Raw genomic sequence first — 22,121 nt, forward strand, 5'->3', positions numbered from 1 at the left:
TGTCTCCGGCGGCTTCTTTGTCTCCTGCAGCTTTGTCTCTGCTGTGTGAACCTCTGCTTTGCCGACTGCAGACTGAGTTCTAATCATTGGTTGTGCTCTGCATATATGTCCCGCATGCACCAACGAGTTTCATTTTATTGTATGATTGAGAAATATATTGTTTGATTTGGATTATTTTTTTTAATTGATTTATTGTTTCTGTTTATTTTGTTTGTTTGGAGCATTTAGTGTTTTGTATGATTTATATAGTCTAACTTGAACCCCTCCCATTTAGTATATTTTGTTTCATTGGTATAATTAATGGGATTAATTGCTCTTTTCCCCCAGTAATTTGTTTTTGTTTCCTTCTCAGTTGCTGACAGCTGGTGGTGGTGGTGCTGGTGTCCGGGTGGTGGCGTCCCCCTCCTCCTGTGTGCTGTGGTCCCTGGGAATTGGTTCACATCCAGAGTGTATGTCACATGTGCTTGGGGTGTTTTTATATTATTTTGGGGTACTTCCTTCACCTTCACTGGCCCCATCTACCTGGCGGCCAGCAACTGATTAGATTTCTTTTGTTTCTTTTCCTTTGGCCCCTAGTGTGACTGGTGTTAATCTGTTTTAATGTTTTTTTTTTTTAAAGTTGTAATAAGTTGTTTTAATTTGGAACCACGTCTCAAGCCTCAAGAGTAAACGAACTTGTGTGCTTCAAAGTGTTAAAGGAGAATAATTCTCTGGGTGAAATTCCCAGGGTGGCATTGTCAGACATCTGAATTCATTTTGAACTTGTACAATGTACATTGTGGTCATGTAGAGTCACGCAGCAACATTTAGTATGTCGTCCAAAAAAAATCACTAAAATATCATAGTTTAGTATGTCGTCTGAAATCTTGCAAAAATGTCATAATTTAGTATGTCATCCGAAGCATCACCAAAATGTCATAGTTCGGATCCGAGCAGCGAATGTGTGTGGATTATCCACAGACACACATCCAGGGTACCAATGATTGTTTCCATGACTCTGTGTCACATAAATTAAACTGTTCAGTCTGATACATCCTATAATACTGATGCTTAAAGTTAGTTTAAAAAATAACAAAAAACAGATTCAGCGTTCACACTGTGACATCTGGATGGATGTAAAACTGATCCGGTGCCATTTTTTTTTACCTTAAGTGTCATGGTTCTATCTGCTGTACTGATGAAGTTCTGAGGCTCAGAAATGATGGAAAAAGTCCATTAAAAAGTGATAAATCTGGACCCACCTCTATGGACTTCAAGGACCTGGAACTCTGGAAATATTGACAGTAAAACTTTACATGTGCAAATTAAGGGGAACCTTTCTGTTCTTGGAAAATAAACTAAAACAATGTTTTCTGTCAGTTTTTTATTTGTACATTGAAACATTCAAACTGTGCAAATGAATCGAACGAGTCGGACAAATTGTGTCAACACTGAAAAACTCACCGAGGCCACAGAGGAGCTGGACTGGACTGTGCTGTGCTGCTGGTTCTGTCTCTCTACGTCTGTTTCGTCTGGATTTGTTCACGTCAGGACATCAGGTCCGTTAACCGGGAGACTTGCAGCCTTCCTGTCAGTGGTCAATGGTCACCTTTCAAGCCTTAACTAGTCCTTCACTTAAACACAGAAAACTCCTTTATCAGGCTCAACTGTGATCCAGTCTGAGGATGGACTGTCAAACTGTCACTTCAAATAGTCAACGTTAACTAGCTGTTAAACAGGTTAACACCACAAACTGGTGCTAAACTACTCTGGTCATTTCTGACCTGTTTAAAAGTCAACCAACCAACTTAATCTTACCTAACCCAACAGTTTAGCATGAGGACTTACAGCTGCTAGTAAATTATTAACTATAGTTTACTACCACTAACCAGTTTGAAACCAGTTACTCTCATATAAACTAGCTAGCCTGACAGAAACTAGTCAGACTAAGCTAGTTAATCTGGTTGACAGAAACTAGTTAGTCTCACATAAACAAGTTATTGGGAGTGAAACTAGTCAGTCTGACAGAAACTAGTTAACCTGGCAGAAGCTAGTCAGTGTGACAGGAACTAGTTGAACTCGTTGACTGAGTTAACACAAACAGTGAAGGCTGGCTTTGGAACAGCAGATTCTCCTGACAAATGACACAAACAGAGTCACGTTAAACTTCACAAACACAATCAATAATCGGTGGGAACTGATAACCCATCAACTGTCACTTTACTTCAGCTGATTCTTCTGAAAACTGTTTCTGCTGAATGTTACTGATCTGTACCACTCTTATATGGTTTCTAATGGTTTACAGTAGGTATAACTGCTCCTTACTGGTTCATCTTGTGTCTAACTAGCTTTCACTGGTGTAAACTGGTTTAGCTGGTATTGTGTAGTTTGTACAGAATCTAGCTGGTCTTGTGTGGTTTGTTCTGTGTCTTACTGGTCTCTACTGGTTTATACTGGAACAGGCTGGTCTTGTGTGGTGTCTACTGGGTTCTTTAACAGGTTCACTTTGTTGTCTCTAGAAATGGTTTCAACTGGATTTGACTGGTTTTAAGTCATACTGCTCTTTACTGGTTTTTACTGGGTCCTGGTGGTCTGTAATGGTCTGTACTGGTCTTCTGAGCTCCTCTGTGGCTGTGGTGGAATTCCCAGCATGCCTCGGTAAACGGGTAATAAACAGTAAGTAAAGCTCGATGCACAGCATCAGTAATGAGCAGCAACAACGTCCTCACTGTGGCGGCCATGTTGGCTCTGAGTGATGTCACTATGGTGACATCATAGCAACACTGATCCATTCACACACACTCACACATGCACGCACACACACACAGAGTTCTGTAGTCCACCAGCCAATCGGATGATGATGCACCCTCCGGTCTTGGTAAAGTTCACTCTGATTGGCTGCTTCCCGTCAGTCTGCTCTTCTACTGTTGTGTCGCCGTCGCTTCAGCCAGACGAGCCTCCACCATCACTGATCCTTCCCATCATCCTTTGCTCTGCTGGACGTGGACTGGCAAGCTATTCTCAGACCAGCTGAGGTCAGAGGTCAGCATGATCATGACATCACGGGTCAGGAAGGTCAGAGGTATCCACGGTAACCTGACAAACAGACCAGTCAACACAAAGAACGGTTAAATGCCTTCAGAATGACTTCACGAGTCCAGAATGACTCAAAAAAACAAAGACTGAGAATCAACCTTTTTAAAGAGATACTGCTGAGAAAAGTTCCCCCGAACCTCCTCACAGTCAGCTGATCCTTCATCTGCAGTAACTTCATTAATGATAAGTTTTTACCGGAACTTAGATGTGTTTCTCCTCCTGAATATCATGTGTCCATCTGCTGGACTGATGAAGTTGTGAGGCTCAGACATGATGGAAAAAGTCCATTAAAAAGTGATAGATCTGGATCCACCTATATGGACTTGAAGGACCTGGACTGTTCTCAATGAGACTAAACTTCAAGACTGGAAGCAGGAAAGGAGAACATCCCCTGGAGAAAGTTCTAGAGTAGACCTACTGACAAGTTGTCAGTAGTTCTACTCTAGAACTTTCTCCAGGGGATGTTCTCCTTTATGGACTTCAAGGACCTGGAACTCTGGAAATATTCACAGTCTGAAAGTAGAACTTTGCTTCACTAATTATAGTAAAGTTATTGTTTATAATGAATCAGCTGATGGTGAGGAGCTCCGCTGGTTCTGACTCAAGCGGCCTCACCTTGATGAAGATGGTGTCATCTTTGATGTAGCTGCCGGCCTCCAGGACGCTCTGAGACACAAACAGAGGACAGCCGGAGGCGATGTTCATCTCTGCGCTGGGACGTCTGAAGCTGCTGCTGTTGGGATCAGGCTTGAAGGCGTCGCCCAGGTGTTTCCTGGAGGAGCCCTGGTCCATCAGCATCAGAGTCACCTGACAGACAGACGGACAGATCAGCTCCTCAACATCACAAAGCTCCGTGTTTCTGCAGGAAACTCACCTACGACTAGGGCTGAAACCATTCCTCCAGTAATTCCATTACTAAAATTTCTGGAGACTAAATGAATACAGTTGTAATAACCGGTACTGTACTAACCCTAACCCTATACTATATATGCACAATACCCCTGCACTATATTATATATGTACACTCGATGACTAAAGTAATGGATAGCTGCAGCCCTCAGTACAACAGGCAGGTAAAGGTAAAGCAGTACCTTCTGTTTGAAGGGCCAGGGCAGCAGGGCGTCGTACTCGCCCCTCATCACCACAAAGAACAGCGACAGGTGCGTGCCCTTGCCCATCCCGTCTCCATTCAGGTAAACTCGAGCGCACATCTTGTAGCCGAAGTATCCGGTGTAAAACGGCTGCGAGTACAGCGACAGCGTCTTGGCCGCCACGGCGTCCTGTTTCCGTCTCTTGTAGTCGCGGATCTTCCAGATTAGAGTCCCGTTGTAGCTCGCCGTCTCCAGCACCTGGAAGCGCAGGTCCATGTCGGCCAATCGGATCTCGTGGACGCTCAGCATGTCGTCGTGGCGACTGAGCTGATTCTCCAGGGAGGCTGCAAAGAGGCAGGAATTCATCAGTTATTGATTACTGATCAGTATCTCTACACCTCTTCTGTTGATCATCTGATAGTGATCAGTTCTTCTACGTATTGTTCATTTATTACATATCGTCACATATTATTAAAAGATTTCTGCTCCACCATCTCTGATTTGCCTGAATTTTTATGGCAGAAAATGTGGATTTTTATGAAGATAAATTTTCAACAGGTTTTTGTTGCACATTTAAACCTGAGGCTGTTTGAATGACAAAATCTCAGGAAAAGTTGTTGCAACTGGTCAAACCTGCTCAATCGATTATAAAAATTTTATCAAAATTATTATTTTCCTATTTTTGTGACCAAGTATTTCAGATTCCAAGTATTCTACTTGTTTAGTTTTGTATTATTGTGACAATAAGATACATTTGGTTTGGTAAATATCACTAGTTGACTTCTGCATTAACATGAGCTCAAAGATAGGACTTTTCATGATGGCTAAAAATGTTCTTCATGTTTCACTTCACCCATAATCAGAGATTATTCGATCTACTTGTCCAACATTGTAAATTCTGAATAATTGACAGGATAAGAAATAACTGAGAAAATATCAGGTTTTCAATCGATAAAGGTTTCAGAGATATCGTTGTTCAAACAGCCTCAAGTTTTAATGTAAGAAAAAACCTGCTGAGTGGATCACCGCAGAAATTTTAAAAAAATATCTCTGAAAATGGTTGAGAAATTAAAATTTCACTGATGTTGTTTTAAATATCTATAGTTTATGATTAAAAAATGTTTCAAGCAGATCAGGGACGCTTGAGCAGAAGGTCACTGACGATCCGGGATGAAATAACTCCCATGTGTTCAGAGTTTCAGGTTCTGCTCCCACTAATGTTACACAACTTGGACCAGAAATAGCTACTTGGGTTTGGAGTTTTAACCTGAAGTGCTGCTTTGTCAACTTATGGAACAATGATGATATTCCACATCTTTCTAACAAGATGCCGCATCTCATTGTCTTTTTGAAAAGCACTGTGTTTCATGCTGGTAGTGGTGTTTTTCGATGTTGCGGCGCGTCTCCCCTGAGTTGACTACAGCTCAGTTGCATCAAGTAGTCTTGATTTCTACTTTATGCAAATTCGGCGCGGGGAGCAGAGGTCTGACCTCTAACAAAACTTTGGTAAAACGCATAAACCAGCCATCTAAAATGAAGTCAAATTCTTTCAGAAATACTTTTCGCTGAACTTTTTTTGTAAAAAAAAAATGCAAGAAAAGCGTCCCTGCGGACACATAACCTCCGAGTGTCTGACATGGTGAAGAAAGACTTGCTATTTAGAACGCACTGATAGGAAAGCAGCTTAGAGTTCACTGTGTTGGTTTTATCATTTAAGAGTTCTGAGCTGTGAGTTCTGACCCAGAGTGTGTGTCGTGGATCCACTTCCGCTGCGTCCTCCTTGTTCCAGGGCGCTGAGCCTCGTCCGGACGTTCTCCAGGGTTCCTCGCAGGTTCTCCACCTCGTCTCTGAGCAGACGGAGGGAACGAAGCTCCAGCTCCACCTCCAGCAGCTTCTCTGAGTGAGAGCTCATTAGTTTCTGTGGGAAGAGATGAGAACGACTGTTTGGGACGGAAGGAGGAAGCGATGGACCTGAAGGTTTAGAAGCACCTTCATACAGAGTCAGATCAGTCAGTAGTCATGGACAGATATGAAAAGCTGTTTTCTTTCTTCTTGAACAAGAACCTGGTCACAGCTCATCAGGTAGGTCAGCTGCACCTGTATAGTAGAACTCAGCTGTTGGGGATCAGCCTGGCTGGGAGACGATATAAAGGGTTTTGACTGTCATCTCAGTTGGGGAAGGTTCAACATCATCAGCAGACTTTCTTTGGGAATCTGAGTCTGAGTTTGTCTGAAACAAGAGGTTCATTCCTTTTCTTTTTTCAAACAACCCTTAACAAAACTAGTAACTCCCACATTAGTTGTGTTTTGGGTCACAATTTTAGTTGTTCTATCCTTTTACTAGATTCAGTGAGTGGCAGTTGGGACAAAAAGTGCACCTTTAAGAAGACCAATTTTAATTCATAATCCATTTTGAGTTCAATTCAGTTTTTGTTACTGTCCCCATTTATGATCTTAGATATCTTGTGTTCTGAGGGGAAGAAATGAAACACAGTATTGTAAAGTATTTGCCCCCCTACAGAAATCTCCTACTTCTGCATATTTACAATGTTTAAATGTTCCAACTCATCCAATTAATTTTAAAACAAGACAAAGTTAACCTAAGAAAACACAAAATGCAGTTCTTAAGATAATGATTTAAGATTTTTTGAAGGAAAAATGCTGTCCAGCCCATCTCACCCTATGTGAACCCCCCACCTCTCTACCTCTATCCCTCTACCTCTATCCCTCTTCCCCTCCATCTCTACCCCTCTATCTATACCTCTATCTCTACCTCTCTACTTCTTCTGTCCTTCTCAACCCGCCCGGCCAGCAGCAGATGGTTCCCCCACATTAGAGCCGGGTTCTGCTCCAGGTTTTTTTTCCCTGTTAAAAGGGTGTTTTCCTGCCACTGTCACCTTTTGGCTGCTCTGGGGTTCAGGCATATGGGTTCTGTAAAGCGTCTCCAGACAATTTGACTGTAATTGGTGCTATATAAATAAAATTGAATTGAAAATTGAATTGAATTGAATAATGTGGAAAAGTAATCGCAGTTAATTCTCCTAAACCGTGGATGGGTGGATGGATGGATGGATGGATGGATGGATGGATGGATGGATGGATGGATGGATGGATGGATACTTTATTAATCCTGAGGGAAGTTGATGATGTGACTGAATTCAAACTATTCTGCAGAGAAGAGTGGACCGACATTCATCCATGGTGATGGAAAAGATGATCACAAGCTGGAACAAACCTTTAACTGCAGTTGTTGTTCAGGGGGGCAATTACTTTTTCACAGGCTTCCAACAATTGTTCATTAAACCACAATTTAAAAATGGCATTTTGTGTTTTGTGGGTTATCTCTGTCTAATATTCAACAAATATAAATATTAGTTTGATCTTCTGGAACATTTAAGTATGACAAATATGCAAAATTAGAGGATTTCTGGAGGGGGGGCAAATACTTGTTCACGGTACTGCATGTATGGAGAACAAAGAGGCTGTGAGACTGTTTACGATTGTTTAAATGGTGCATGTGGAACTCTTTTCCACATTTAATGTAACTTTAATCCACAGTACCTGCATGGTGGCCAGTTTCTGCTCCATCTGCCGGTTCTTTTCTCGCAGCTCCTCGTTCTGGTTCTCCAGTTCGGACAGTCGGCTGCTGAGAGCAGGAAGCACCTTGTACCTCTCCATCAGCTCACCTTTCACATCCTCCATCTGGAAACACAAACTTCACTCAGGAAAACTCACACCAGACCTTCAAACATTAACCGCATCGCTTTGGTACGATGCTGTGTTTGAATCCGTCTGGTTGCTATGGGTTTATTCCATCAGGTTCCTTCTGCTCCACCATCTCTGATTAACTTTAAACTTTTTCACCATAAACTGCTGAAATGTAGTATGTAATCTGTGGAACTTCAGCAGGTTTTTTAACACACTGAAATTTGAGGCTGTTTGAACAACAATATCTGAGGAACTGTTAAGGATAAAAACCTGAAAATTTCACTGTTATTTCTCATCATATCATTGATTCACAATCTACAACATCGAAGCAGTAGATCCAAAAATCTCTGATTACAAGTGAGTTGAAATACGGTAAAAAAGAAAAGTCATGAAAAGTTCCATCTTTGAGCTCATCAACAAAACTACTGATCATGCAGAAGTCAGCTATGATATTTTCTGAACCACATGTAGCTGCAGGTCACAATAATACAAAACTAAACATAGAATTTCTTTAAATATCAAATACTTGGTCACAAAAATGAAATTTAAAAAAGTAATTTTTATTCAATTTTCATAACTGATTTACGAAGTATGACAAGTTCTACCATTAAAACAAAATATTCTGAGATAATATGGACACATTTTATGCTTTCTGACCACATTTTGTAGGCTAAAGCAACAGAATACTTCATGAATTCATATACTTATGGGAAAAGGTGCTTAAATGTGAACTTTTCAACAGTTTGCATAAATATACTTTAAAATTTTCTTCACATTTCAACTCACCTATAATCAGAGATTACTTGTCATTATTACATATTCTGAATCAATGACATAATAAGAAATAAAAGGGAAATTTGTATCTTTAATAATTCATGAGATTTTGTTGTTCAAATACACTCAAATTTAAATGTGAGGAAAAATGTGTTTAAAGTGGGTTGACGGGCAGTTTTTAAAATCAGTATCTAAGAAAGTATTTCATATATCAAGCTAAAATTTAATAAATATCTTTATTAATATCCATATCTTGTGCCAGAAAATTTTCAGGCAAATTTGGCTTGCTCTAGGGGTCAGGCATATGGGTTCTGTAAAGCGTCTTGAGACAATTTGACTGTAATTGGCACTATATAAATACAATTGAATTGAATTGAAAAATCAGAGATGCTTAAGCAGAAATTCTTCTAAATATGTGATGTTGTGAGGAATGATCCTGTGGTTACCTTGTTCTCTAACGAGCAGTTCCTATTGGCCATCATTCTCAGGTGTTCAGCTGCGAAGGTGGACTCATGTTGCCTCATGTCCTGGTTCAAACCCTAAAACGCAGCACAGAAAGTACATGCAGCATGACATAAACACAGCAGTGCATAAGCAGTACACGTAGCATGTACACATTAGTAGATGTGCACTGAGGAGAATGAGCAGAGGATGTGAGGAGTCACCTTGAATGTGCAGCCATAGCGGTGGAACTGACAGCTGACCTGAGCTTTGGGACAGTCGTGCTGGTGGCTCGACAGCTGAAACAACAACTCAATCAATTTGATAAGGCGATAAAATCAATACTAACAGTGTGATGTTACTGAATCATGAGCAGTATTCGGGACAGTACCTCGCTCCGGGGCAGGGAGGAGAACGAACAGTGGTTGGGACACGACACTGGAAACGCTGGACAAACTGTCTCTTTGTGTTTCTGAAAACAATTTGGGGGAAAACTTCGTAACTCAGTAATGAAATTTTACTGACACACACAAACTCAGCAGCTCCAATTCAGCGTCAACATCAGTCGAAGTCTGTTTCCTGTTCTCAGGTCAGTCCTCTGAAATGGTTCAGTCTCTGAACAGCAAAGACCTCCGAGATGTAAACATTCTCCCCCAAAACTCAACCAGGCTGTAGGATCTGTCCTAGTGGTCATCTAGAGCTCAGCAAACATCATCTAGTCTTCACACCCCAGACAGTAGTGCTCTAACCACTGACGCCAGTCTTCAGACTTCTTAGGGTAGTCACAAGTTGCTAGTCCAATCACCTCTGAAACTAGTCTTGTCTTTATACCTTCATACCTCTAAAGCTAGTCCTCAGACCTCTGACTTTTGTCCTCTTATCCATGACAATAGTCCTGTTACTTTTGACACCAGTCCTCTTACCCCTGATACTAGTTGTCTTACCTCTTACATTAGTCTCCCAAATTCTGACACCAGTCCTCCTATCCCTAACACTACCCCTCTTCTTCCTAATGCTAATCCTACTAGCTCTGAAACTAGTCCTCTTGGCCCTCATGATAATTGTGTAACGTCTAGTGTTACTCCTATTACCTCCGATGCGAGTCCTTAACCTTTGAAACTAGTCTTATTACCTCTGACACTAGTCCTCTTACAAATTATGCTAGTCTTCCAAACTCTGAAACTAGTCCGCTTACCTTTGACACAAGTAATTAGACCTCCAAAAGTAGTCATAATAATTCTGATGCTTGTCCTATTACCTCTAACGCTAATGTTCCAAACTCTGAAACTAGTCTACTTACCTCTGATATTAGTCCTCTTAGGTCTTATGATAGTCCAATTACCCATGACGCTAATAGTCCAAACTCTGAAACTAATCCTTTTACCATGACATTAGTCTTCTTACGTCTGATGTTAATTCCATTACTCTTGATGCTTGTCCTATAACCTCTGTCCCTAGTCCTCAGACGTTTGGATGTAGTTGTCTTACCTCTAATGCTAGTCCTGTTACCACTTAGACAAGTCCTATCATCCCTGATGCTAGTCCTCCTACCCTCAACGCTAGTGGTCTTACCTGATGCAAGTCCTTTTAGCTCTGGCAATAGTCCTTACTGGATGGGAGCTCGATTACCCTTGACACAAGGGCCATTCCTGTTAACTCAGATGCTAGTCCTCCGCTACTAGTAAACTCAGGTGTTTTTCTACCTGTTGGTCAGTCAGCAGTGATGTTAGCAGTGGTGTCAAAGGTTACCTGCAGGTCAGTCAAGGGCATCTTGGTAGCGCAGAACTCGCAGGTGGTCTCTCTGTGTTTACACTTCCAGCTCAGGTGGTCGGGAATCTCCTTTCTCATCATTCGCTCCTTACATTTACCGAGCGGACAGGGAACCTCAAAGAACGGACACACGTTCAGGTGGTCCTGCAGAGACACAGGTGAGACAGGTGGTGTTTTCCAGTGATGTCACTTACACAGCAGGACTCTCTGTTGCCATGGTAAGAGTGTATCAGCACTCACAGGTATCTGCTGCAGACTCATCTGCTCCTGACAGCCGTTTGCTTCGCTGCGACAGTAAACCTTCAGCGCCATGATCTCCCGATGGCAGCAAACGTCTCTGAAGATCTGAAACAAATTAAAAAAAAACACAGAAAGATCATTGATAACTGCTCAATAATCAATAATGATCAATATTGATGTCCTCTGTGACGTCACTTCCTGCCCACCTTGTCTTTAAACAGAGGCTCCCTGTCAGCTGGACACATCGGGTTCTGATGGCTGCAGGAGAAGAAAACATAAAGTTAGAGATTTTTGCTGATCATAAACATGGCGACACCTGCTGCTCGGAGGAAGAACTGCATCCTCCATCTTCTGATTTACATACTGGGAGTACTAGACACACAGCAGTCTACAAACAGCCTTCCTTTTTCAGTCAGATATGCCTCTTCCACTGATATTTTCAAGAAAAACCTCAAGACGAACATGTTTTCATTGGCTTTCAGAAATTGATCTCACCAGCTGCAATCCTGTTTTGTGTGTTTTAGTATTTTATTAAATGTTATTTTAAATTCAGATTTTACTAGTTTTATCCTGCCATGATGTTTTGCACATTATTTTGGTGCTGCATGTTTAATAACAAATACAGCACTTTGGTCAACTCCAGCTGTTTAGAACGTGCTAAATAAGTGAATATGATTTGATAAAAATCACAGCGACAACCTAAAAGTCACTGCAGCAGCTGGAGAGCTTCAGTATGAAGCCTTTTGGTCACAGTTTTTTGACCAAAAACCGACAGTAAAAACATCTGATAGTAGCATCGTACCAGTAACATTACATAAGCGACACATTTCACTACAGTCTCAGGGCCAGAATCTGTACAACACTCAAGAAAGGCTACATAGGTGCTATACGGTCAGAGCAGAGAAACCACGCCGGCTATAATAATACTCTGCCAACCACTTCACTTCACTGAGAGAATCATTGGGTTTCCATCTGCAGTATAACACTGTAAGGTCGTGTCTTCGCTCTGTGAAGAGCTCTGAGGCGACTGATGTGTGAATTGGAGCGATGTAAATAAAATTTAATAAGTTAGCAGAAGGTGAAGGCAGAGTTTATTTCATTTCTCTGTCTCCCACTCTGGATGAGGGTAAATGAAAATCTCCTGATTTATAATGAAAAAAATAAAATCAAATACTGTATTACTGATAGCCATTATTAAAGGTAAACTGTAGAGAGAAAGTGCTGGCAGCTGCCCCACACAGGTGAGGCTCACAGTAGGTTCATTCAGTCTGAGAGTAGCTTAATACAGGCTTTCTGCAGAAATCAGCCAGTCAAATTTAATGCTTTTTAATGCCATTTTAATGCTAGACTGTAAAAACTTTAATTACACGGGTTTGATTTTTTTTGTAAATATGACTTTTATATGAAAACTGTCCCTACATTTCACTATTTCTGAATCCAGAACCACCCCTGACCACCAATAGGCTGCAGTCATTCTCTGAATTCCACGTTTTCAAGCCGTTTTTGCTGGAATTTGCATTTCCCCATTTCCAAGCTCTCCTGCACCTGGTCCAGCCTGCTGGTACTGACCGGCCAGAACAATTACAGCAATGCTTCGGCATGTTTACACAGATGCACATATCTGATGAATCACAGTCTATAATTACATATTATTACTATCAACTATTTTTCTTGAAAATGTCAGAAGGAATTTTTAATGCCACTGAGAATCAAATTTAATGATTTTTAATGCCATTTAAGGCCTTAATTTTCACAAAATCAATTTAATGACTATTAATGCTTTTTAATGCCCTGCAGAAACCCTGTAATACCACCCATCACAAGGAAGCAGTAAGAGATGAAGCGTCTTATGTGCAGCAGAAGACTCGCTCACTGAGTCGTCTGTGTGCCTGCGACTCACCTGAGGATGTCGTTGATGCAGCTCTGACAGAAGCGGTGGCCACACTCGGTCTGCCGGGGCTGACACAGGACCAGCCTGCAGGCCTCGCAGCAGTATTTGGCTTCTGGAGTTTCTACAAAATGATCTCTGAATCCTCCATGCAGAGGCAGGAAACCTGCAGGCACACCTGGGCAGAACGAGGACACCTGTGGTCAGTCACCTGAACACCTGCAGGATCGGCGCCGCGATGACAGACTCTTTACTCTGACACGTGTTTGGGGCGTTTACCTTGTTGGGCTGCGGACTCGATCAGAGGCCAGGGATTGGCTGGGCGGTGAGAGGGCGGGGTGATGGGAGGGGCTGCTGAGAGGGGCGGGATAAGGGAGGGCGCCACCTGCTGGAGGGGAATCTGCACCTCCCTCCCGTCAGCACTCCTCCCCGCTGACATGACCTGAGGACAGGCAACGAGACAAACAAGAGACTCTTCAAGCGTCTGACTTTCATCTGCACATGCTCAGTGATGTCCAGCAGAGGGGCGTGGCTTATAACTGACAGAGTCAATTACAAGAATTTCATTTGTTTTCAGACCCTGGGATTTTTGTTCCAAGGTAACCTGGGAAGCTATTTTCAGGGTTTATTATGTCCAGAAATAAAACTTCCACTGCCAAGAGATTTGGTGAAGACAGAGACAGAACAGTTTCTATCAGATCCAAATGAGTCAATCGATACAGGAGAGACCTTTTTTTTAATTATTGGCTCTTGAAATTGGTAAGATGTGCAAAAAAGTGAGTGATTTTGTGTCTCCAGTAAGTTCCTGTAAGTGTTTATATATGGATGGATCCATATTTCTATTAAAAATGTAGTCTGGTTGACATTTTGCCAACTTTTCAGGCTCTAACATCAGTAGAATCTGATGTGTGGCAAAAATTATAAGACAAGGTTCCAGTTTTTAGATATTTTGACTTAAAATTTGTCCAAAAATTGCAAAGAAAATGTCTGAAATCACTGTTAGAGCTTCAAAAGTTGGTGAAATGTCAACCAAAGATTGTATTTTTAGTAGGAAATATGGATCATCCATATATATAGTGTTTCCTCTACATTCATTCAGCAGCGGCGGGCCGCCATTCCTAAATCCTAGCCGCCACTGCTTCAAATTTCTTTCTTTATTTTTTAATGTCATAAATACTCCACCGCCGCATGTCTCCACCTTCACAGCAGAGTTCTGCACTGTGTCGGGTTCTCGCGAGTACTAAGGTAAACTACAGATAATTATCTTGCTCAGTTTCTACTCTTTTATAGGTCAGGTTGATACGACGTTAATTAGTCGTGAGAGCGCGGCCTTGAAAGTGACGTCACATCAAGCATCCAGGCAGCAGGTCAGAGAGTCAGAGGAGTTAAGTCTTGGAAAATAGGTCAGCGACTTACTGGAGAAAAGTTATTAGCTTAAGATAACTCATGATATATTTTACAAGTTAAATAGACATTCACAAAATATCGATGGCAGCTATCCTTACGTAGCGCATCGGTAGCTTCAGTTACTTGGGCCTGGTACCAACTCAGTGCTTCTAAAGTGAGTAAACTATTGACAGCATTAAGCTAATATCTACACACCATGATGTAACTGCTGACTGCATTTTCAGATGAGCTTGTTAAAATAGTTTTTTTTTTCATTCAGCCTTTAAAAAGCCGTTTTTAACTGGCCATTCAATAAATAGGTTGTTGTTGTAAAATCTGCAGTCAAGTGTCATTTGTTTATGCGTCACAGCTCCCTGGAGAGCCTGTCGCCACTGCTGACAAAAATCCTAGACGAAACATTGTATACACACACACACACACATATATATATATATATACATATATATATATATATATAAAAACATATATATATATATATATATATATATATATATATATATATATATATATATATATATATATATATATATATATATATATATATACAGATAGATATATATGTCGTCTTTTGGACGACCAAAGACTGTATTTTCAGAAGGAAATATTGATCCATCCATATATATACACTTAGAAACTTACTGGGGACACAATACCACTTTTCTTTGAAAAACATGCACTTTTTCAAGGGCCAATAAATAAAAATTTGGCCTCTGCTGGATCCAACTGTTCATTTGGATCTGCTGGAATCTATTCTGACCGTGTCCTCGGGAAGTATCATGACTGTGGGAGTTTTCTTTATGGAGATGCTGAAGACAAAGTTTTCCCATGAAAACGCATCAAATTCTCAAAACTCAGCTAAAACATGCTACAGAACTTAATTTTGTGTCCCAAACTATAAAGGAGTAAACTGTGCAGCAACAACGCTCTCTGGAACGGCACAAACTGACCCAGGTGACCTTTAAAACACACACAGATGTGACCTCTACACCGACACAAACACAGAAACACAGAAACGTGTCACTTCCCGTCAGCGCTCAGCTGTGGGGATGCTCGGGGCTTTTCCATTCAATGCATCATTAACACACACACACACACACACACACACACACACACACACACACACACACACACACACACACACACACACACACACACACACACACACACACACACACACACACACACACACACACACACACACGCACAAAACCATATCTGTACTTCTATCTTTGTGAGAACTCTGCTGACCCTAATTCTAACCAGCCAGGTGTGAAGACTGAAATTTACAAACTGTAAAGCAACAAATCACTCACTGAATGTCAGATAGAAAAGATTTAAACCTCTGTAAAAAAAAAACAAAAACAAACAAAACAAAGCAATAAACAATTTCCAGTTAAGAAAGAGCAAAAACGTCCGATTAATCAGGACTCACCGATAAAGAGACCTGCCGAACACGAACTCACGGAGGAACTGTTGTGCATGACGAGACGTTGAGGGCTCCGGTGTGGTCAGAGGAGCTGATTCAGAGACGACTGAAATCATGACCGGCAGTTTGCAGAAAGAGAAACTGGAACGAGTCGGTTCGCAGCAGCAGCAGAGGGGATTTTCCTCAACTCACAAGCTGCTGAAGGCCAAACGGTGCAGCCAGCAGGGGGCGCCACAGCTCAGACCCTGAAGGCCTCGCAGCTCACACGCTGACGGTGCGTTCAAGAGCTCAGGAGGTCAAAGATCCTTCAGTTTAGCAGCAGAATATTGCCAGCATTAAACATGAAAAATCACATGATCGCCAGACGACAGACTGCTGGAGACACAGAGTACCAGCATGATTACAGTCTGATGGTAGATCAGCTAAGAATGCAGCTTTTTCAAATCAACAATCCCCAGCACTGTTAATCATTAATCAATAACATCTTCTCTATACAGCATGTGCTATTCCTCATGCTGATGCAGCTTCGTATCATAATAAACATTTAATATAAGCTGCTATAATAGGTTGAACTGGTGAGCTCTGGCATGTAGATGTCTTTGTTGTCATGTTAAACTCCTGCAGTGCTTTCTGCCTACATGATCACCTCCTCTGGTTACTACAGTATTTAAGATCCTCCACCAGTATTACTGCTAATATACATTTTCTATCATGGATCACCTTGTACTTTTATCGGTTAACTTCAGCAACAATCCCTAGCATTGTTAATCGATGACTGATTAATCCAAAACACTAACTGTGTACAGCATGCATTATTCCTTACACTGATGCAGCTTGTTCTAATAACAAACATGTAATACAGGTGCTCCTCGACTGGTGAATGACAAATGACCCCACCTTGGTTGACTGTTATTTAACCCCTTGACGCCTGAATTCATTTTAATTAAATAAAAAAAAAAAAAAAAACGTTTTGCTTTCCAGCTGATGCTAAAATAAGTGGAGATTGTTAATTTATCTCTGTGCATGCGTGGGTTTTCTCCGGGTACTCCGGCTTCCTCCCACAGTCCAAAAATATGCTGAGGTTAATTGATCATTCTAAATTGCCCGTAGGTGTGAATGTGAGAGTGATTGTTTGTCTCTGTATGTAGCCCTGTGACAGACTGGTGACCTGTCTAGGGTGTCCCCTGCCTTCACCTGAGTCAGCTGGGATAGACTCCAGCCCCCCCATGACCCTAGTGAGGATTAAGAGGTGTATAGATAATGGATGGATGGATGTTAATTTATCTATTACACATAGAACAGATATATAAAAATAATAACAGATATATAATAATTAGGTCCCACTCCGACCAGTCCTACCAGAAACCAGCGCTTGCAAAAGGTTCGGAGGTACGTATCGAATATGCATTCAGGCTGCAGTCTGAATGAAAGTGGTATGTTATGAAATTGCGACAATAGGTGTCAAGGGGTTAAAGCATATAGTATAAATTGTAAATCAGATCTATGTTACACCTTTAGTCTTACTTCAGTCCAACCCATTACCATAAATTTTTCCCTTCATTTTGGAATTTAGGGCCAAACAGGCCTTGTTTACAAAAAAGAATAGGACAGCAAAAGGTTTTATTTGGAGTCAGAACGACCCGAGGAGAACAGGAGGGATAAGCTCCTCCCCCAGGTACTACAGTCAATACAGGGGGTCCTCAGTTTATGACGTCCTCGACCTACGCCGTTTCATCAGAACTGGTTGATGTGGAACTAGTTGGCGAGTGGAGTGGACTAATATGTCGTCACGCGGCGCTATAAGAGGAACACGACTGTGTTTTCATCCACCGGATGTACGCCACATTGGATTGTGCTACATTCGCTAACGCATAGGAGAGTGTGACTTCCGACTTGCGGTGAGAATCGACTTACGTCGACTTATGCACGTTTCTAACATGCATGGCCATCTTCTTTTTTCTAGCATCGGTTAATATATTTCCAATCAGTGAAAATATTACCAGCAATTAATCGATAAAGTGTTTATCATTAATATCCCTAATCATGACAACACAGGTCTGTTTCATCTTCATCAACCAGAACAGGTGAGTTCATACACTTGAAGCAAAGGAGACAGCTGTGATAAAAAGACTACTGCTGCCATAGCAACACCTGAAGTTACAGTGATTTCCTCCCATCAGGCAGATCTGGACTTATACAGGAACATAACAATAAATCTAATTATTAACAAATGCTATTAAACATGATATCAGCTCATACTGACTCAGAGAAATGTAGTAATTCTTTGTCTATTCACTAAACTAAGCTACGCTAGGTCGCCAATATCATCCGCATTTGAAAATTCTGCACTTTGTTTCCATTTTCCAGAACCAAAAATAAAAAAATTAAACTCTGTTGGAGCCATTAAATTATTTTAATATATTGAAATCTATTCTGTCTGTATTGTGATCAAATTACAAGGCTGTGGAAGTTTCATTTCTGGAGATATTGAACCCTGAAAATGACTTCCTACATAAATTGTTGTTTTGAGAGTGAAATTACAAAAAAAAAAATTACACGTCTGAAAACATACAAAAGATTCAAAATTCAGCCAAAATTTTGTACAGAACTTATTATTGGGTCCCAAATAACAAATAATCACTAAGCTCAGCTAATCTTTGCTATGCTAGCTCTCCATCAGTGAGACTCTGGGGATGAAGCTCTGTCACCGTTTCACTTTCAAGCTCTAAAAAAAACTATGAAACACATTAAAGTCAGATATCTGGGCTTTTAAATGCTTGCTGAAAACATTTTTGAAGAATGTTTGGAACGTCTCACCCAGAGGACGACATGAGAATTGTTCCACCATCTGTCAGAAAAAAACCCCACAGATTCTCTGAACTTCTGCTTTGACTCTTCTCTTCAGTCAGAGTGAAAGTTCACCTGAAGCCATTTCACTTCGGCCTCGGCAGGTCAAGTGACATCGAACATGTGAAGGTATGTTCAGGTTTCACAGACATGACTGAAGACGAAACAAAAGGACGTTTTCGTACGCTCTCGGAGGAATTCAAAGTGTGCAGACAAACTGCTGTCAGTGTGTTTGAAGGAAGAGGAAACGATAGTTTGACTGGTGTCTGAAAAACGTCTTTCTGCTTGTCCAGCAGAGCCGATCAGAATAAACACAAACTAACCTGAACCTTCAGAGACCAGCGGCACACCTGATCACCTGTTCGGTGTGGGTAAAACAAATACAAATACTGCATTTGTTCTTGTACTGACACTACCATACTATACTGTATGCCAGAAACTGATTTAATGTAGTATGTCTAATACTAAAGACATCAGCATGTCCAACTAAATCCCGTTGGATTTTTCATGTTTTTCCAGCACATTCTAATCCAATATCCTGACAGCATTTTGAACAATTTTCAAGTTTGAACCACTGAGATCAGACAAATGGAAGCTTATTTTGCATTATGACGAAGTACTCCATCCCAGTTGTACGATAACGCCGGAAACAGAAGAGTTTCTGTAGTCATAGTGAAAACAGAAAGAAGCCCCACTCTGCTCAGTCTTCTTCTGCCGCAAAGAGACGAAGAACCGGCAAAAATCTATTTGATGTCATCAACAGGTAACTCTGCTCCTACTGGGCATGTGCAGAAGATTCAAGCAAGCCACGGATAAGCAGCGAAGAAGAAAGTCTAGCTTCATTTAGAGCTGAGACAGTTCAGAGCTGCAGTTGACCAAAAAACAGCCAAAGTATGAAGTCATGTTTTTCTTATTTTGTTCCATCATCTGTTTGTCATCTCGTCTGGACTTGGTGGCAGCAGGTTGGTTCCGGTCATCCCGCCTGCATCGATGTTTAAGAGCCATTTCAGGACCAGAGGGGGTTTATGACCTCTGTAGAGTTCTGGGTCAACCCGGGTCTAAAACTGAACCAAACATGGTGGAGGCTGTCTGTGTACATTCTCAGTCATCCAAGTCAGGGTAAGCATAGGAGCTTCAGTAGGAATCAGAGGAACTTCAGGAATCGGCTGGACATCTCTTACAAGAGAAGTCCAGTCGATTCCTGCTGAAGCTCCTATGATGAACTGGATTTCTCTTACTAGAAAAGTTCAGTTGAGACTTCTACGATGGTGGAGGTTCTTCAGTAACAGCTCCTGGTAGGAAAACTGATCAGACAGAAAGTTCAGAACCAGAGCAGTTCAAAGACCACAAAGAAACTCCTCAGATGTGTTTACCAGACTGAACCACCTCCTGGAACCAGAAGAACCTGGTCAGGAAGGACAACACGGACAAAACAACCTCAATTAGAACACCTCCAAGATCTGTGTAGACTCTCAGTCATCCAGGTCAGGGTAATCAAAGGAGCTTTGGTAGGAATCGTAAGAGCGTCCAGTTGATCGTAGGAGCGTCAGTAGGTATCAACTGGACATATCTTGAAAGAGACGATCAACTGAACTTCTCTTACTAGAGAAGTTCATCAGGAGGTTCGTCAGTGACAGCTTCTTGTAGGAAAATTGGTCAGACAAGAAGTTGAGAACCAGACCTCAAAGAAACACTTCAGACGGGTTTACCAGACTGAACCACCTCCTGGAACCAGAAGAACCCGGTCAGGAAGAACGACACGGAGAAGGTTTGAGTTTAAAACATTGTTTGATCCTGAACTGAAGCTCGAATGACAAAAAGATTCTGGATTAAACATGAGACTGCGGATTCAAAATGATTCCAGCTGCTGTTATCTTCTACAAAACAACCTCCAGGCTCCATCTTTTTCCAGCCGCTGGTCCTCCGCTGGGGGATTCTGGGTAACGTCGTTCTACCAGACGATTGGTTAACTAAAGATTTATCCAGAATGCTGATTATCTTCCGTCAGTCCACTAACCGTCTACCGTGCTTTTTTTTCCACATTTCAACATCGACGTTAATCAGCGGTGACGACATTAGTTCCCTGTTAAATATAATCAACTCTAACCGGAGCTTCTCTGGTTACTTTGTTCTGTATTTTCCTGGAAACCTGCCTCATCACTTCCTAAAATCTTCAGCCGTTTCCTGTAAATTACCCGAGGGAGGTCATTTGGGATTTCACCTGTAAACGACGCAAAAATCCAGAAACCAACTTTAGTGAATCTGCGTTTCACCAGAAGTTCAATAAATCAAACTCAGCATGGCTCATTGTTAAATTAGCAACACTTTCACTTTAAACTGTCCAGGACTTTGAGTTTTACTTCTTAAGACAGTACTTTTACTGCAGTAACACTTTGAATCCAGTATTTTTACTCCACTAGTCTTGCAGTACAGTGACATATTTATACTTTTAACGTAGTAAATGATGCGAGTCCATCCTCCTGCTCCGACTGTGAGACAAAAATGAACCTGAATCAAGGATTTTACTCCGAAACACTGATGTTATCTTTGATTTTGTAAGTAAATCAAGCACAGATTCTAATAATAACATCAGTGTTGGCAGTAAAACAGCAAATGAGGTAAACAAAAACAAACTAAGCGTCAAACCGATTTAAATATTTATGTTTTGAGGATCAGACTGAATTATTTCGCCTTAGATTTGAATCAGGTTTCAGTTGTTCTTGCTTCATTTTCGTCTCTGGGTTCGACTCTTCAGGTCTGACTGTAGTCTTTTTTTTTTTTTTTTAAACGTTTGTGTGTCTCCGCTTTAACGGCCGTTTTCACGTTACTGATCAGGTTATCGTTCGGCTTTATCGATCCGGTTGTAGCGGATGTAAACACAGCTAATGCTAACGGCTGCTGCTAGCTAGCTGCGTTAGCTTCGCGTTTTGTCTGTTGTTTGTTCAATAAAGATCGATTTAATTCACACACGCGCACACACACGAACGAACACACACAGACACACACAGACAGGCGCACACACACAACGACACACTGCTAGCTGTAGCATCTCCAGTATTTTGCTGCTACAAACCGCTAACAGACGGCTAACATGCTGCTACTGAGGTTCTGCTGAGGTTCTGCTGAGGTTCTGCTCATGTTCTGCTGCGGGACTCACATGAATCTCCTCCGCAGGCCACAGCTCGGCGGCTCAGCGGCTCCTCGGCTCGGCGGACTCTCTCCGGGATTCAAACCGTCGACCTGCCGCTGCCGTGGAGCGTCCGGGCCTCAGGCGGACTCCTCATGGTCCGGTTCGGGCTCAGGGTTCTCCGGGTTTCGTCGGTTCTGTCAGTCCACGGAGAGAGAAGTTCAGTGGGATCCAGACTCCGAGATCCAGCGGGGAGGACTGGGCTGATCACACTGGAAACCCCCTCCGCTGCTTCCGCCCAGGAAATCCCCCAGCTGCCCGGAGAGA

At 41.7% G+C, this 22,121-nt stretch overlaps 1 protein-coding gene across 1 annotated transcript; it reads right to left on the reverse strand.

Moving 5' to 3' along the window:
- Window positions 1-1,348: 1,348 nt before the first annotated feature.
- Window positions 1,349-22,121, reverse strand: traf3 (TNF receptor-associated factor 3). Its single transcript, XM_023282125.3, has 14 exons — window positions 21,825-22,121; window positions 13,267-13,429; window positions 13,000-13,165; window positions 11,306-11,357; window positions 11,100-11,204; window positions 10,839-11,003; window positions 9,481-9,561; window positions 9,314-9,388; window positions 9,095-9,187; window positions 7,728-7,868; window positions 5,907-6,084; window positions 4,167-4,510; window positions 3,691-3,882; window positions 1,349-3,075 (listed from the first exon to the last, which is right to left on the reverse strand). The coding sequence occupies exons 2-14, from the start codon at window positions 13,424-13,426 to the stop codon at window positions 3,040-3,042; spliced, it is 1,788 nt and encodes a 595-aa protein (XP_023137893.1). The 5' UTR covers window positions 13,427-13,429; window positions 21,825-22,121; the 3' UTR covers window positions 1,349-3,039.

The sequence above is a fragment of the Amphiprion ocellaris genome, chromosome 20 (assembly GCF_022539595.1).
Source record: "Amphiprion ocellaris isolate individual 3 ecotype Okinawa chromosome 20, ASM2253959v1, whole genome shotgun sequence".
Taxonomy (NCBI): domain Eukaryota; kingdom Metazoa; phylum Chordata; class Actinopteri; family Pomacentridae; genus Amphiprion; species Amphiprion ocellaris.

Bases quoted from the DNA above. Each gene is read 5' to 3' on its own strand.
- traf3 (XM_023282125.3), bottom strand. From the start codon at position 13,426: ATGTCAGCGGGGAGGAGTGCTGACGGGAGGGAGGTGCAGATTCCCCTC. The intron at 11,004-11,099 runs GTGAGTGCTGAT...GTGTCTCTGCAG, and splicing joins TGAGTCTGCAGCAGATACCT to GACCACCTGAACGTGTGTCC. The intron at 3,883-4,166 runs GTACTGCTTTAC...TCTGTCTGTCAG, and splicing joins CCTGGCCCTTCAAACAGAAG to GTGACTCTGATGCTGATGGA.